This window comes from Danio aesculapii, chromosome 23 (assembly GCF_903798145.1).
Source record: "Danio aesculapii chromosome 23, fDanAes4.1, whole genome shotgun sequence".
NCBI classification, from domain to species: domain Eukaryota; kingdom Metazoa; phylum Chordata; class Actinopteri; order Cypriniformes; family Danionidae; genus Danio; species Danio aesculapii.
This window is the reverse complement of record NC_079457.1, coordinates 34,472,133-34,488,345: the sequence shown is the minus strand read 5'-3', so window position 1 is coordinate 34,488,345 and position 16,213 is coordinate 34,472,133. Positions and strand designations below refer to the sequence as shown.

Below are 16,213 nucleotides of genomic sequence, written 5' to 3'. Positions count from 1 at the left end.
CCTATACGCAATCCATACCACCGAACCACCAGGGGCCGCCTCTTGCTCTTAAATGTGAGTCTGTTCTGTGCTTTCGCTTTGTTTAGGCATGAAAACACTTTGAAATAAACATAAAAATGGCGGAATTCCCTTCCTTTTCATTACAGGTGCCGTCGCCCCTTCATATGCAATCCTCAAAACAGTCATATATGGTGCATGACTGTCAGCTGATGTGCTCCATAGTGATAAACAGACACTGTTTCCCAAACGGATTCTGTACACGCGATTTGAAGCGGAGCGAAAGTCTGGGTTTTGGGTGCGTGTTTAAACCAGACATTTACACATAAATAATAATAATAATATCTAAAGTGGTCGATCTTGGTGGGTTTTGGTTTTCAAGCACAACTAATTTCGTCCTAAATGAGCATAAAAAGTTAGGAAAGCAAACAAAAGCTTTCATTATAACGTTAGATCTGTGCATTTTTAAAGTGACACTTCTTTTTTTTAATGTAATGAAAAGAAAAAAAATAAGAGATTCATTCATTGCACTTTAATCAGAATATGTAAGTTATACAGTGATGAAACGGCTAATGAGATTTGATAGCTTGATTCTATTTCATCATAATAGCTATTAATTTTAATAATCTGAACTGTTTGCTTATGGATTTGCTGTTAATGTATACTATTTAATTTTACTTTTGTAAATAATAATAATAAAACATTTTACTGACCATTTAAATGTTTATTTACAATAAAACAGCTCCAAATGAACATAGCTTGTTGGGGGGGGGGGGGTATGGGGGGGTTACCATCCCTTATATTGGTGGGCATATTCCTTATTTTCACATCCCAATGTTGATAGGTATGGTAATTTGAGAGGTATACCATTGAACTGTTTAGGTACTAATATGTACCTTTAAGGTATCAGTTGACCCTTTACATACATGTGTGTCTTTTGAAAGGGTTGTACCTTTTTGTGAGAGTGTAGGGAAAATTTTATCTGAAATGTCTGACTACATTAACTTAAGTCATGGAGATAAACATGCTTAGACAGCCATCTAGACTTGTTACCTCTTTGGTTAATACACTTGCTACCTTAGGTTTTCTACAGCATATTACTGTAAAATATTCAAGAAAAGGTCAGTTATTTAGTTATGATTATTTTTATTTAACTGATTTTCTAAATATTTTATATATTAAGGCCATAGTAAATTGTGCCCTAAAGGAAGAAATGGATACACTGTAAAAAATGTTCGTTGTCCCAACACAAATCGATTAAATTGGTTAAACTGGCTGTACTGCTTCCCCACTCCAACTATAGCTGGTGTGTGGCGAGCGCACTGGTGCCGTTGTCCTGGCGAGACACCCCTCATGATTGTGAAGCACTTTAGGTGTATGGCCATGCACGATAAATGCCCTTTATAAATACACACATTACATTACATTAAATTAGCGTAAATAATTCAAGTAGATTTAACATAAAACAATTTTGTCTCAAAAAAAATCTCATTGTGTGAATTGTGTTGTTTCTAGTAGTTTAAGCATGCAGCAAAAATGTCCTGTTTTTTGAGTGTTACTGTCATCCGGTACAGTTTGACAAAATTAATAACTAATAAAATCTGTTATTTTACATGTTTTCCTGTCAACTGGGGTGCCAAAAAATGTACAGTAAAATAACGGACGGTAAATTTAAGGAAATTTCTGTAATTTAACTTCCGTTATTTTACTGTAAATTTCTGTAATTTAATGTCCGTTATTATACGGTAAATTTCTGTAATTTAACATCCATTATTTTATAGTAAATTTCTATAATTTAACGTCTGTTATTTTACAGTAAATTTCTGGAATTTAACAGTGAGATGACAATAAATAATATTTTACTAGTTACTTTGCAAGATGTTATTATTTAGCCTAAAGTACAATTAAAATGCTGAAGTTAACTAGGTTAACTAGACAAGTTAGGTTAATTAGGCAAGGCATTAGACAACAGTGGGTTTTTTTCTGTATCCAATCGATGAACATTATTTCATAAATATTTCTTATTTCTTAAGGTTACATTAAGGTTTTTACATTTTCAACCAAACTAAGAAATAAGAGTTTCTCCAGAATTTCACAGGGGTGCTAAAAATTATGTCTTCAACTGTAGATTTTAGACTATTTGCATAATGTTATATTTTATTTCTAGACATAAATTAGTTTCATAATTAAGTATTTGGTTGACTATTACCAAACCTCTCTCTATCTTTTGTCATGTCATGGCATTACCGAGCTGTACCACAATACTCTTTAAGCCTCGTCTGACTTCAGACATACCAACACATTTATATCACAGACAACAGTTGCATGGCTGTGTAGAGACACTGAAAGTGTGTAACCATCTGAAAGATCTGAGGTATGCTTTCATCTAACAAGTCTGCCACCAGTACCCATCGTGCCCAGGCTGGTAAACAGCTTCTTTGCCCTCAGGATTTAACTCATATACTACACCACACACTACGGGTGGACTTATTTTATTTTTCACACTCTCACAATGACTAAACTCAAAGGAATCTGATACCTGGTGAAATGTAATAATGCAAGCCAGATAACCTGTCCTGTGGCTTTCTCCATATATAGAGGCTCAGGAGGACGCAGGAGGGGATGAAGAGACCACTCAGGAACATGGTGAGCTTCAGAACACTTCAGTTTTTAACCTCCATATTCAAGCGGACTCATGAATTATTGCCATGGAGTGGACACAAAACATGTCAGAATACATTTTTTTTCCTGATCAAACATCGCTTTTTATCTATGACGACATTTGTGATGTCATAGAGAAGGCGTGACTAGTGAGTGAATTACGGAAAGTAGAGCACAAACAAACCACAATGACATATCATAAGGCAAAGTATTGTTGCCAAAGCACCATAAAATTTCCTCTATTGCGTAATTCCACCTATGAGCACCAATGCCATTGACTTTGTTTTGATGTTGCCATGTTTTAAAGCTGTGTGCTTTTATTGGTGAACGGCCAAGTCAAGTAATGGGATCAGTTGTCATGCATTAATTTAGGGAAAGGAGGTTGTTATCATTAATACCCGACAGGTTTATTGTCAACCTCACGCAAAGCAGATTGCTGTTAATTGCAATACAGGCTCATTGTGAGTACGTACCCCCATATACATTTCGAGAGAGCACAAATTATGTAACCAGAGGTATGTATGGCTGCATTTTGTCTTTCAAATGAGTGCTACGGGGAGGTATGATGCCACCGATGGCTTATGTTTTTTCGTGCTACCAGCTGACCGCTTAGCACCATGTGGACTGCCCTATCGCTGTTACCAGTTTGCCCAGTGGCTCACTGCATACGTCAGCAGACTTGCAGCAGACTTGCCCATATACCCTGGGTGATTTTGGATACAGCCCTTATACAACGATTGATTCATTAATCCTGATGACAGTTGTCATTTACAAATCACCACAATACCATACATAAAACAGACTGTGCCAAAATTGTCCTGATAAGGTGTAGTCTGTCTTTTAAATGACTTTGATACATACAGTGTATCTGGAAAGTATTCATAGCACTTCAATTTTTCTACATTTGTTATGTTACAGCCTTATTACAACATGGATTATTTATTTATTTCCTCAAACTTCTACACACAATACCCCATAATTACAATGTGAAAAAAAGATTTTTTGAAATTGTTGCAAATTTAATAAAAAATAAATAAAATAAACCCTGGAAATCACATCTACATACAGTAAGTATTCACAGCCTTTGCTCAATACTTTGTTGTTGCACCTTTGGCAGAAATTACAGCCTCAAGTCTTTTTGAATATGATGCCACAAACTTGGTATACCTGTCTTTGAGAATTTTTGCCCATTCCTCTTTGCAGTACCTCTCAAGCTCTATTGGGTTGAATTGAAAGCGACAGTGTACAGCCATTTTCAGATCTCTCCAGAGATGCTCAATAGGATTTAGTCTGGGCTCTGGCTGGGCCACTGAAGGACAAGATGTTATTGTGGAGGACGAGTTGGACGAGTTGTTGTGAAGCCACTCCCTTGATATTTTAGCCGTGTGCTTTGGGTCATTGTCCTGCTGGAAGATGAACCGTAGCCCCAGTCTGAGGTTAAGAGCACTCTGAAGCAGGTTTTCATCCATATGTCTCTGTACATTGCTGCATTCATCTTTCCCTCTATCCTGAGTCTTCCAGTTCCGGCATTGCTGCTTCACTGTAGGGATGGTATTACCCTGGTGATGAGCAGTGCCTGGTTTTCTCCAAACATAACACCTGGCATTCACTCCAAAGAGTTAAATTTTAGTCTCATCAGACCAAAGAATTTTGTTTCTTTTGGTCTGAGAGTCCTTCAGATGCCTTTTGGCAAATTCCAGGCAAAGAGTGGCTTCCGTCTGGCCACTCTACCATACAGGCCTGATTGGTGGATTGCTGGACAGATGGTTGCCTTTCTGTAAGGTTCTCCTCTCTCCACAGAAGTACGCTGGAGCTCAGAGAGAGTGATCATCAGGTTATTGATTACCTCCCTGACTAAGGCTCTTCTCCCTGATCACTCAGCATAGATAGCCGGCCAGCTTTAGGAAGAGTCCTGGTGGTTCTAAACATCTTCCACTTAGGGATGATGGAGGCCACTGTGCTCATTGGAACTTTCAGAGCAGCAGAAATTTTTCTGTAACCTTCCCCACCCTTGTGCCTCAAGACAATCCTGTCTCAGAGGTCTACAGACAATTCCTTTGTCGTCTTGCTTGGTTTGTGCTTCAGCATGCGCTATCAACCCTGGGAGCTCATATAGACAGGTGTATGCCTTTTTAAATCATGTCCAATCAACTGAATTTACCACCGGTGAACTTCAAAAAAGCTGCTGAAACATCTCAAGAATGATCAGTGGAAACAGAATGTACCTGAGATCAGTTTAGAGCTTCACGACAAAGGCTGTGAATACTTCTGTACATGTGATATTTTTTTTTTTAGCTTTTTTAATTTTTATAAAATTTGCAACAATTTCAAAAAAACTTTTTTTCACATTGTCATTATGAGGTAATGTGTGTAGTATTTTGAGGAAATAAATGAATTTAATCCATTTTGGAATAAGGCTGGTACATTAAAAAAATGTGGACAAAGTGAAGTACTATGAATACTTTCCGGATGCACTGTATATAACATTTACAATTCACTCAATCATTGCTTGCTTTTTTCACTTCCTGCAAATCTCACATGTGCAATATAAATGGTAACACTTTAAAGGAGACACATTCCATGCACTTACTACAGAAAAGTAATTACAATGGAGTATGCATAATTACTTGCACTTAAAAAAATTAATAAATAAATAAAAATAATAATAATAATAATAATATATATATATATATATATATATATATATATATATATATATATATATATATATATATATATATATATATATATACATAAAGACAAAAAATCAAGACATCAAATGTTTTTTTAATGTTGCTGTAACACATTTTAATGAGTTAATCAGGTTCTATGATTTTTTTTAAGTCATACAAAGTTTAACTTAATATTTTAGACAGTTTGACTGATGTAAGTTAAAAGGACTCGTTGAAAAAGTTCATTTGATTTAAATAAAAAAAGTTAGGGAGCAAGAATTTTTTACAGTGTGTCACTAACCCTAAACCCACAACCAAACCTAATTAATTAATATTACTCAGTAGTTAAACTGAATGCACTGTAAAAAAATTGAATCGAAATTGAATTGAATTTTTTATTGAATCAAATACATTTTTTTTTTGTCATCTCAATTTAAATCAGTCAAACCGATTAAAATTTTAGGTTAAAATTTGTATAGCTTAAAATTAGTTGAAACCCGATTAGCTTATTAAAATAAGAAACACACAATTTTCTTGACTTCTTGTCATTACATTTTATAGGTACACTGTAACAATAAATTTATACAATATAAAGGGTTAAACCAATAAAGCAGATGGAAAAGAATATAAGCAGCATCGATATGTATTGGAATTTGCTTTTTGTTGTCTTTATCTATCTTATCATCTGCAAAATGACTTATCAGAACTGATCATTTCACCACACAAATACCTTTTAGATTAGATAGGTGGAAAGAGAAAGTTTGGATGCTCTTTTGACGGGTAGCTCTATCTATATTAAATCTGCGGAGGGAACCATGTTCAAGTTTATTCCAAGTTTTGTTCTGTAAAAGGTTTTAATTCCATGGATACTAAATATAAGATCAAACTTCAAAAAATATGTAAAAATCCCTGTTGTCTTTATTTTTTAAGCTAAATCAAATTAACCTTATGAGTCTATTGAACTTATATTACGTTAAACTGACTTTAAACAGCTTGCGTAACTCAATAAAATTAAGTTAGAACATGATTAACTTAGTTTAATAAGTTACAATGACATAAAAAGATATGCTGTCATGACTAATTGATCATATAATTTTTTACAGTGACATTTACTAACATAAATGTAATTTTCATTCATTAATTTTCTTTTCTGCTTAGTCCCTTTATTAATCTGGGGTCACCACAGCGGAATGAACCGCCAACTTTTCCAGCATATGTTTTATGCAGCGGATGCCCTTCCAGCCGCAACCTATCACTGGGAAACACCCATACACTCTCATTCACACACATACACTACGGACAATTTTAGCTTACTAAATTCACTTATAACACATGTCTTTGGGCTTGTGGGGGAAACCGGAGCACCCGGAGGAAACCCATGCGAACATGCAAACTTATATTGTATTTTATCAAATAAACTTCTGAAGAATGTGTGGTTTCATTTTTACATAAATCTGTTTCTTTTCACCTTATTGTAAAGGCTCTACATGCATTTAATAGGCTTTCTATGTACAGTTGAAGTCAGAATTATTAGCCCCCTGTTTATTTTTTCCCCAATTTCTGTTTAACAGAGAGAAGATTTTTTCAACACATTTGCCATGATGACAGTAAATAATATTTTACTAGATATTTTTCATGAATCTTCCATAAAGCTTAAAGTGACATTTAAAGGTTTAACTAGGTTAATTTGGTTAACTAGGCAGGTTACGGTAATTAGGCAAGTTATTGTATAATGATGGTTTGTTCTGTAGACTATTGGAAAAAAATAGCCTAAGGAGTCCAATAATTTTGACCTTAAAATGTTTTTTAAAAATTTAAACTTAAAAATTCTAGCCGAAGTAAAACAAATAAGACTTTCTCCAGAAGAAAAAATATTATCAGACATACTGTGAAAATTTCATTGCTCTGTTAAACATAATTTGGTAAATCTTTAAAAAGGGAAAAAAATCTAAATAATTTTGACTTCAACTGTATATAAAATCACTTTTGTGTGTTTAATTGTACGCATATCCCAGAATGGGACATCCTGTCTTTGTCCATAGTCGAAGTGATGAGTGTTGGAGGATTTTTTCCGTCATTCTTCTGTTATCAATGTCTATTTCTGTACCTCGGTGCTGATTATAACCACTTGGTCTGCACACTTTCTGTCGTTATTTCTGCAGATGGAGAAGAGGAGACAGAAGATGGAGGAGGTATTTGCTCTTTATTACGTTTGCAGACGGGAAGCCTGAGATTTACAGCTCTCGAATAATTGTTTGTGACATGCAGAGACCTGCATTACAGCACACACACACCCTTCTGAAAAAAACTGTCTTCAAAGCATTAGATCACCTCTATATCCTTTTGTGATAGCATGCATTAGCAAAAGAAATAAGGCAATGATTTTGGGCCAAATTGAATTATTTGCTGTTGTGCTGTGACTGCCATGAGAAGGCATGAAAGAAATTCATATAAAAGAGGCTTTAGGTATTTATAAAGGTGGCGCCTTGCAATGGATGATGAGGACCATTTAGGATTAAAAGTGAAATGTTAAAAGACCCTTGTATGGCTTTGGTTTATTCCTGATTGTTTGTTTGTGTGTTTGATTCTTCAGAGGAGGCTAAGCCCAAATTCCTAAAGTAAGTTTAGATCCATACACCTTTAATTTTGTTCTAAAAGATGACATGATTAAGTCTCATGCAGAATTTTGAAAGTCAACCATCATGCTTTTCAGACCTTTTATGCTGCCAAATCTGGTGCCTCCAAAGATCCCAGATGGAGAAAGAGTCGATTTTGACGTGAGTAAAATTCACTGGAGGTTTACTGAGATTTAAAGGGGATATGAAAATACAATATTTTAATTTGTTGTCAATTTGTTGTTAGCTCAAAGTTGCATCATACAAGCAAATTATTCTGTGATGTATGTTTTTCTTTTGTTAATGTTAAAAAAACAATCTGGAATTCAGAGCTTTAAAGTAGCACTTCAATTTAGCATCACAAATTAGCTTGCTTAATAGATATTTGCCCAATGGGATGGATTTTACAAGCCTTTTCATGTTTACATTACTTTTTAAAAAGTTGAGAACAGATCTCTAAAAGTTGATAAATATATTTGATATTTTTGCTTTAAACATGTTTCTTATAAATGAGCAATTATTCTTAATGGTGAAATGTAATTCATTGATGAAGAGTTGATTTTTTTTTATCATTATTGTGACATGTAAGTCGGAGTACAATGTAGGTGAGGGTCCAAACACAGTTTATTGTAACACTTTATTTTAATGGTACATTTGAGTATTAGTAGACTGTCTGCTATCTATCTATCTGTTGATACAGGCATTCAACATACATTTAACTGACTATAAGAAACTTTGCAAGAACATGTCAACTTACACTAACCCTAACCATAATCGCAACAGTCTACTTATAATCTACTGAGAATTAGCTGCAATGTAGCTTAAATTCAACAAACGGTTCATCAAAACAATGTGTGACCCAGTTTATTAATAGCTTAGTCATGCAGGCAATGGTCAAACAGGAACAAACAGATATGTGAGGGTAATCCAAAATTGTAGTCATGGTCACAGGCGAAAGGTCAGTGCAGGAGACAACCAGCAAAAACAATAACAAAAACAGGGATCAAAAACCATGGAAGAACAAGGCAAGCAAAACACGTAGAAATGTTACAGGAAACAAGACTCAGCAACGTGTGTATTTGAGAGGTAAATCTATTGTCCAAATAATCAGTCCATGATGAGCTGCCAGCTGCGTGTGAGTGTATGTGTGTCCAAATTACCGTCAGCTAAGGCTGGAGTGTTTGTTGCAAAGCATCTTGGTAGTTGCAGATCATGTGGTGGCTGATGTGTAGTTCTTCAGCAATCTGCATAGGCTTATGGCCTGTTTCCACTGACTGGTACAGTAGGGTAAGGTACGGGTCACCTTTATCAGGCTTGCGTGTCCACTGCCTAAAGGGTACCAATGGGTTCAAAACAACACACAACATGCAAACCTCTCATCTGCATCTTTAATCTTCACCAGCACATGTACAGTAACCTCTGTTAGAGAGTCAGGCCTGTAGCCAGGGGGTTTGGGTGGTTCGAAAGACCCACCCTCCTGTTGACAAATTCCAGAATTTGGTCCCAATATGAGCTCATTTGTCTCAGTTGACAGTATGCCATCATAAATTGTGAAAACAACTGATAGAAGAAGACTTTAAGACAAATTTAATGATATATTAGCATTAAAAAAAAAGGATTTTTCATATTTTTGTACAAAAATATTTATTTAAAATTGTAATCTCATTACATTATTTATAAAACTTAATGCACATTTGTAAATTAACACAAGTTTTTGTAAACATAAAATAGTATGGGAAGGATGAAGACAAAAATATAAGAAATATTTTTGTTGCACCATAAAAGTGTGGTATTGACAACCATTTGACAAACTAATCCAGCTAAAATTAGTGCTTAAAATGCCATTAAAAATGCAGTATTTGAACCTGATAATTTAATAGAAAATGAGGCAAATAACGGCAAAAAGGTCCAGCCCTTTTTAACAGGCTGGCTATGGGCCTGAGAGTAATTCCGTTATTCCCAGTTCATAATAGTCAAAAAGGCGATGATAAACATGGCAGTTTGTTCATATTTTAGGTTGGTGAAAGAACAATTTGCTCCACTGTTTATTTGCGCTTCACTCTCATGTTTGTCCGTTTCTTAAGGAATCAGATGTCAGAAGCACTTCAATAATCGCGCACACATTATTATTATTAGCTCATAAAGTTCGTTATTTCAAGTATAGACATTCACACGGGCAATTGCGAACAGGACACAGCAGATTTTGTTCTTCTTGGCTTTGTGGCTGTACATCAAGACAACATTAAGGTTTGTTTGAGCTAACGTCAACCATGGCTCATTATTATATGCATATAGTATTACGATGTAATGTCTCGGCTGTGTATTTTAAAATAGCGGTTTCCTTGTTTTTTTATTCTCTGCTTGTGTATGCGCAAGTGATGTATCTCTGTAAACCAATAGCATGCAGCTGCGTGTCTAGCTCCACCTTTTGGTACCCTTTTGCTGTGCTAGGTTCCCTTTGCAAAGGGTACCCAAAAAATGGTACGGTACGGTTCACTTTTAGGTACCTTTTGACAGTGGAAATGGCCATAAAAGCATATCGAACTAAACCCTACCTTAATGTACCACTCAGTGCAAACGGCCCGTTGGTAACAATTTTTGTAAATTACACAGTAGTTAACTGTAATATGAACTGTATTTTACTCTAGGACAGCGACGCAGTATATTACTGTATTTAAAAGTTATATTATGAAACTTAGTGTATTTTACAGTAAAGATATACATCTGTAAATGCATATAAAGCAATATAAATGGTGCTTTATGTAAATATATTATTTTTGCTATAACTGTTTTACAGTAAGTTACTGGCAAACTGCTGCCAGTAAGTAACTGTAGATTCTACAGTAAATGGTTAACAGTGTACATTAAAAATTGCTTTTATTCTAGCTGAAATAAAACAAATAAGACTTTCTCCGGAAGAAAAAATATTATCAGACATACTGTGACAATTTCCATGCTCTGTTAAACATAATTTGGGAAATATTTAAAAAAGAAAAAAAAAATTAAAAGGGGGGCTAATAATTCTGACTACAAAACTATATATAGGTATATAATTATTAACAGTAACTGTCAAGTAAATTAATGTTTCCTTGCTTTTAAATGTAATAATTCAATCACATTCACAATTTTTAATGAGCCTAAACCTTTGGTAGTTTGTCCTACAGTATAGACATATATTTATTATTTAGATTCCAATTTCACAAACATCAGTATCTGATTTATGCTTTTATATGTCTGAACTTGAAAATTTTATCAGTCATACTGTCTGAGAGAATCTGTAAGGTTGAACGTGTTACTTTTTCTCAGGACATCCACCGTAAGCGTATGGAGAAGGACCTGAATGAGCTGCAGACGCTGATCGAAGCTCACTTTGAAAGCCGTAAGAAAGAAGAAGAGGAAATCATAAGCCTTAAAGACAGAATTGTGAGTCAACAGTATTACGTAAAGCTACCAACCATAAATAAATGAACCACGACATACAAAAACAGAGAAATGACACGAATGCATTCAGTGGGGCAAATGTGTGAAAACAAACAATAGGCTACAGTTTATTTAACATCAGTGATCTGGCGTGTACGTTTATGATGAAAAGACTCAACGTACTAGTGTCAAATCAATCAACTGTCATTTTAGCAACATTAACAGCGACTTTACCAGCATGAGTTAAAGGTAAAGTGGTTGATTTTACAGGAGAAGCGTCGTTCGGAGCGAGCGGAGCAGCAGAGGATCCGCAGCGAGCGAGAGAGGGAACGACAGAAGCGTTTGGAGGTCAGCACAAAAAAAAATGCAATCAGATGTTAACGGTTAACTCACACCACATGCACAGACAGGCAAATCACTGTTAGCTTTGCAAACCAAATGTGTTCAAATGTCCAGGAGGAAAGAGCTCGCAAGGAGGAAGAGGAAGCCAAAAAGAGAGCAGAAGACGATGCAAAGAAGAAGAAGACGCTCACCAGTCTGCACTTTGGCGGTTACATGCAGAAGGTTAGTTGAGACGGTGTGAGTTTGGCTCTGTGATGTCGCTTTATGATTTCTGCCAAGTGGAAAATACAGACAGAATCATTGACTTTAGTCATTAAATTAATTTTAATTAATAAATTATGGCCTGTTTTGAATAAATAAATGCAAATAGCCATATTATTACAGACAGAGTCATAGTGTTTAAATAATTATGGAGTCTTATATATATAGACGGAGACATAGTCTTTAAATAATCTAAATGTATACATTCTGGCCTATTTTGGATGAATAAATCAAACATTGCTACATGCTACTGTCTGTTAATATCAAACTATTGTTTGAAAGACTCTTTAAATCAGAAGTTTGATGTTCTGCATGTCTGTGAGTACATGGCGTTTTTGTTTAGAGATACAATACCGTCTGTCTTCTCACTCTAGGGACTAAAAAACTATGGTCCTCATGTATGCTACACATAACTCTATCATCTTCACTACAAAATAAAATAATTTGTTTTTGAAATAATTATTTATCAAAGACGCCTGAAAAAAATATAGTTTCCATAAAATATATTGACAGCACAACTATTTTTTAACATTGATGCTATTAAGAAATAATTAGTATTTTAAATATATATTAAGACAAAACTGAAGTATTATTTTACAATATTTCTGTAGAATTAGACACATTATATTCAAATCAATGTAGACTTAGCTGACATTAAATACTTTTAAAACTATAAAATTTAAAGGGATTGTTCACCCAAATCTACAAATGAATCATTTTCAATCATATACTTACTCTTTACTTGTTCCAAACCAGTTTGAAGTTCTTTTTCTGTCACTTTTTTTTTTTTTCTGAAGTTCTTTTTCTGTCTAACACAAAAGAAGATATTTTGAAATATTTTGTAAACATGTAACTATTGACTTCTATAGTATTTGTTTTTTCTACTATGAAATACAATGGTTACAGAGAGTAAATAGGGAAAAAAAATTATAATTTTGGGTGAACTATCTCTTTAACAACCATATATTTTTAACAGTATTGTATTTAATCTGTGACTTCTCATTAAATTAAAAAAAAAAAAAATTGTAATTCTAAGATAGAAATACCACTTTACATCACTGATTGTGTCTTTATTGAAATAGATTTACAATATTGTCTGTGCTGTGATTTTGCAGATAGAAAGACGTAGCGGAAAGAAACAGACTGAAAGAGAGAAGAAGAAGAAAATTCTTGGTGATCGACGCAAACCGTTGGACATCGACAACGCCAACGAATCTGCTCTAAGGTTTGAGGAGTCTTTCTACATCTACTGTATGTCTACAGTCCATTCTAATTGGTGTAAACTGTCCTTCTAAAGGGATAGTTTTCCCAGAAATAAATACTCTGTCATCATTTACTCACCTTTCACCTGCTCTAAACTGGTTTGAGGTTTTTCTTCTGTTGAACACAAATGAGGACATTTTAAAGATTGTTGGAATCTGGTAACCAATGACTTCCATAGTACTGTATATACAGTATTTATTCCTACTATGGAAGTCAATGGTTGCTTGTTTCGTTGATTCTTTAAAAATATCTTCCTTTGTGTGTACATTTTCATTTTTTAGGTGAACTTTAAGCCCTAAAACCAAAAAAAGCTACAGCAATATAAAATAGAATAGCATTTGAATTAGCATAACTCACAGTCTCAGTCAGATTTCCTTTGTGCTCATTATTCTTTAACTTGCTATGTTATTCCCATATTATTCCAGAAGACACCGACACAAAATCAGATTTTACTAAATAATTTGAATATAAAAGTTTGCCAATATTTGATTTATATTATCTTTTTGTTTCGTTTTAAATGGAGGAATCTACGGAATAAGAGATCTTAACCTGCAATTTCATAAAACATGTGCAATTACAAAAAACACCAGTTCATTGAGAAAAGATCTTCATTTGCTTGACAGCACACGTGCTGCAAATTCTCACAACGCAAACACATTTTTAAAAAACACATTGTATTTTCAAACAAGGCAAACATTTTATGAATACGTACTGCATTTTCTCACAACACTTTTAAATAGCTCGGAACACAAAGGACATGTTTCAAGGAGACCCTAAATTGTGATAGACCCGGCTATTTAGGTTATGGTTATTTAGGCTAATAATTACTAAAGACACGGGAGTCAGGATACTAAAATAAACAAACAAAAAGCTCAACTTTCAACCTACAACTTTACTGTACTTTACAAAAAGATTACCTACAACTTTACTGAGCAACAGTCATGACACAGCAGCGTCCGTCAGGTTTTTGGGTCCCCTTGAAACATTTCCGTTGTGTTCCATTGTTTTTGTGTTGTGAGAAAATGCAGCAATTTTTTTTATGTGTATGCTTTGTGAGGATTTGCAGAACATTTGCTGTCAAGTGTCACGGGTAATAAAGATACTGAGAAGGATCCAAAAATGCGAGTAAAAATTTATTTGACACAGTCAGAATAAACTAGACAGGACAGGGAAAATGAGTGAGTGCATGAGGGATATAGGGCGGTAGCAACCGGGAAACAGACAGACGAATCAGGTCCAGCAGCCACTCCTCACAGTCCTGAGCACAGACAGACACACATGAGCAAACACAACGAACTGACAAGGAAACATAGAAATGTTGCCCAGCTATAGACACGATAATGAACCTCAGCTGGTCAGCTAATCAAAACAGCTGAGTACCGTCATGACACGTGACCATAACAAATACATGTGGACAACCAAAACAAAACAAACCCACGTGACAAAACAGACACTGCGGAAGGCGCACAAACCTGCAACCGTGACAGTACCCCTCCTTTTAAGAACACCTCCTGGTGCTCCTAGAAGAGCTTACCTGGCGATTGTAATCATCGATAAGAGAGTGATCCAATATGTCCCTAGCAAGAACCCAACTTCTCTCCTCTGGACCGTAACCTTCCCAGTCCACCAAGAACTGAAATCCTCGCCCCCTCCGTCTCGAATCCAGAATGCGCTTAACCAAGTAAACCCATCTCCCCATCTATGAAATGCGGCGGGGGAGGGGCCGGCGTGGGCAGATTAATGGCCATATGAAAAACCGGCTTTAATTTGGAAACATGAAACACGGGATGTATTCTCCTGTACACTGGAGGAAGTTTGAGGCGGACTGCCACCGGACTAATGATCTTGATGACAGTGAATGGGCCAATAAATTTAGGTGCAAGTTTATTACATACGGAATGCAAGGAAATATTTATGGTTGAAAGCCACACTTTTTGACCGATGACGTAAACGGGAGGCTTAGACTGGTTGCGATTGGCTTTAGCCTTGGTGCACGCACCCAAGTGGGTCTGTCTGTCTTGCCCTGTTCCAAGTGCATCGGTACCTCTGGACAAAGGTGTGGGTAGAGGGGACCGCGACTTCGGATTCCAGACTGGGAAAAACTTGTGGCTGGTAACCTAAACTACACTGAAACGGAGAGAGGCCCATGGCTGACACTGGTAATGAGTTGTGTGCGTACTCCACCCATGGGAGCAGCTGTCTCCAAGAGGCGGGATTCTGGGAAACCAAACAACGTAACATGCGCTCGAGATCTTGGTTGGCCCTCTCTGTTTGTCCGTTACTCTGAGGATGGCAACCAGAAGAAAGACTTAGTGTCACCCCCAATAAACGATAGAATTCTCTCCAAAATTTAGAGACAAACTGAGGCCCCCTGTCAGAAACCACGTCCGTCGGGAGGCCATGAATGCAAAAGACGTGATTAATGACAGCATCGGCTGTCTCTCTGGCAGAGGAAAAAAATGAGTAGCCTTCGAGAACCGGTCCACTATGGTCAAAACAGCCATATTGCCACCAGATGGCGGGAGACATGTGCGACCAGGGTCTTGAAAGCACTGACAGAGGATGAAGGAGTCCAGCGGGAGGTCGATTAGAAGTCTTAGAAACAGCACAAACAGAACAGGCCAAAACAAACTCATGTATGTTCCGTGCCATAGCTGGCCACCAGAATCGCTGTTTAACCAAAAATAAAGCACGACTCAACCCAGGATGACAAGCCACCTTGGAGGAATGTCCCCATCGAATGACGTCAGACCGAATATCCTCCGGCACAAACAAGCGACTGGGTGGGCATTCGGCCGGGGGCGTTACCCCATCCAAAGCTGTGCAAACCCTGCTCTCGATCTCCCATGTCACCACAGAAATACAAATCTTCTGAGGAACAATGGGCTCAAGAGTCGTATTGCGCTCAGAAAAATAAAAAAGACGGGATAACACATCGGGTTTTATGTTTTTAGAACCGGGTCGATAAGAGATGGTAAAGTC

At 36.1% G+C, this 16,213-nt stretch overlaps 1 protein-coding gene across 1 annotated transcript in view; it reads left to right on the top strand.

Annotated features, from left to right (window-relative positions):
- Window positions 1–16,213, top strand: part of tnnt2a (troponin T type 2a (cardiac)) — a 31,700-nt gene that overhangs the window by 3,453 nt on the left and 12,034 nt on the right. Inside the window, exons 3-10 of the mRNA XM_056448708.1 lie at window positions 2,596–2,643; window positions 7,493–7,522; window positions 7,924–7,948; window positions 8,044–8,107; window positions 11,252–11,368; window positions 11,636–11,713; window positions 11,822–11,929; window positions 13,084–13,193. Coding sequence (XP_056304683.1) covers window positions 2,596–2,643; window positions 7,493–7,522; window positions 7,924–7,948; window positions 8,044–8,107; window positions 11,252–11,368; window positions 11,636–11,713; window positions 11,822–11,929; window positions 13,084–13,193 — 580 coding nt within the window. The remainder of the gene's footprint in view (window positions 1–2,595; window positions 2,644–7,492; window positions 7,523–7,923; window positions 7,949–8,043; window positions 8,108–11,251; window positions 11,369–11,635; window positions 11,714–11,821; window positions 11,930–13,083; window positions 13,194–16,213) is intronic.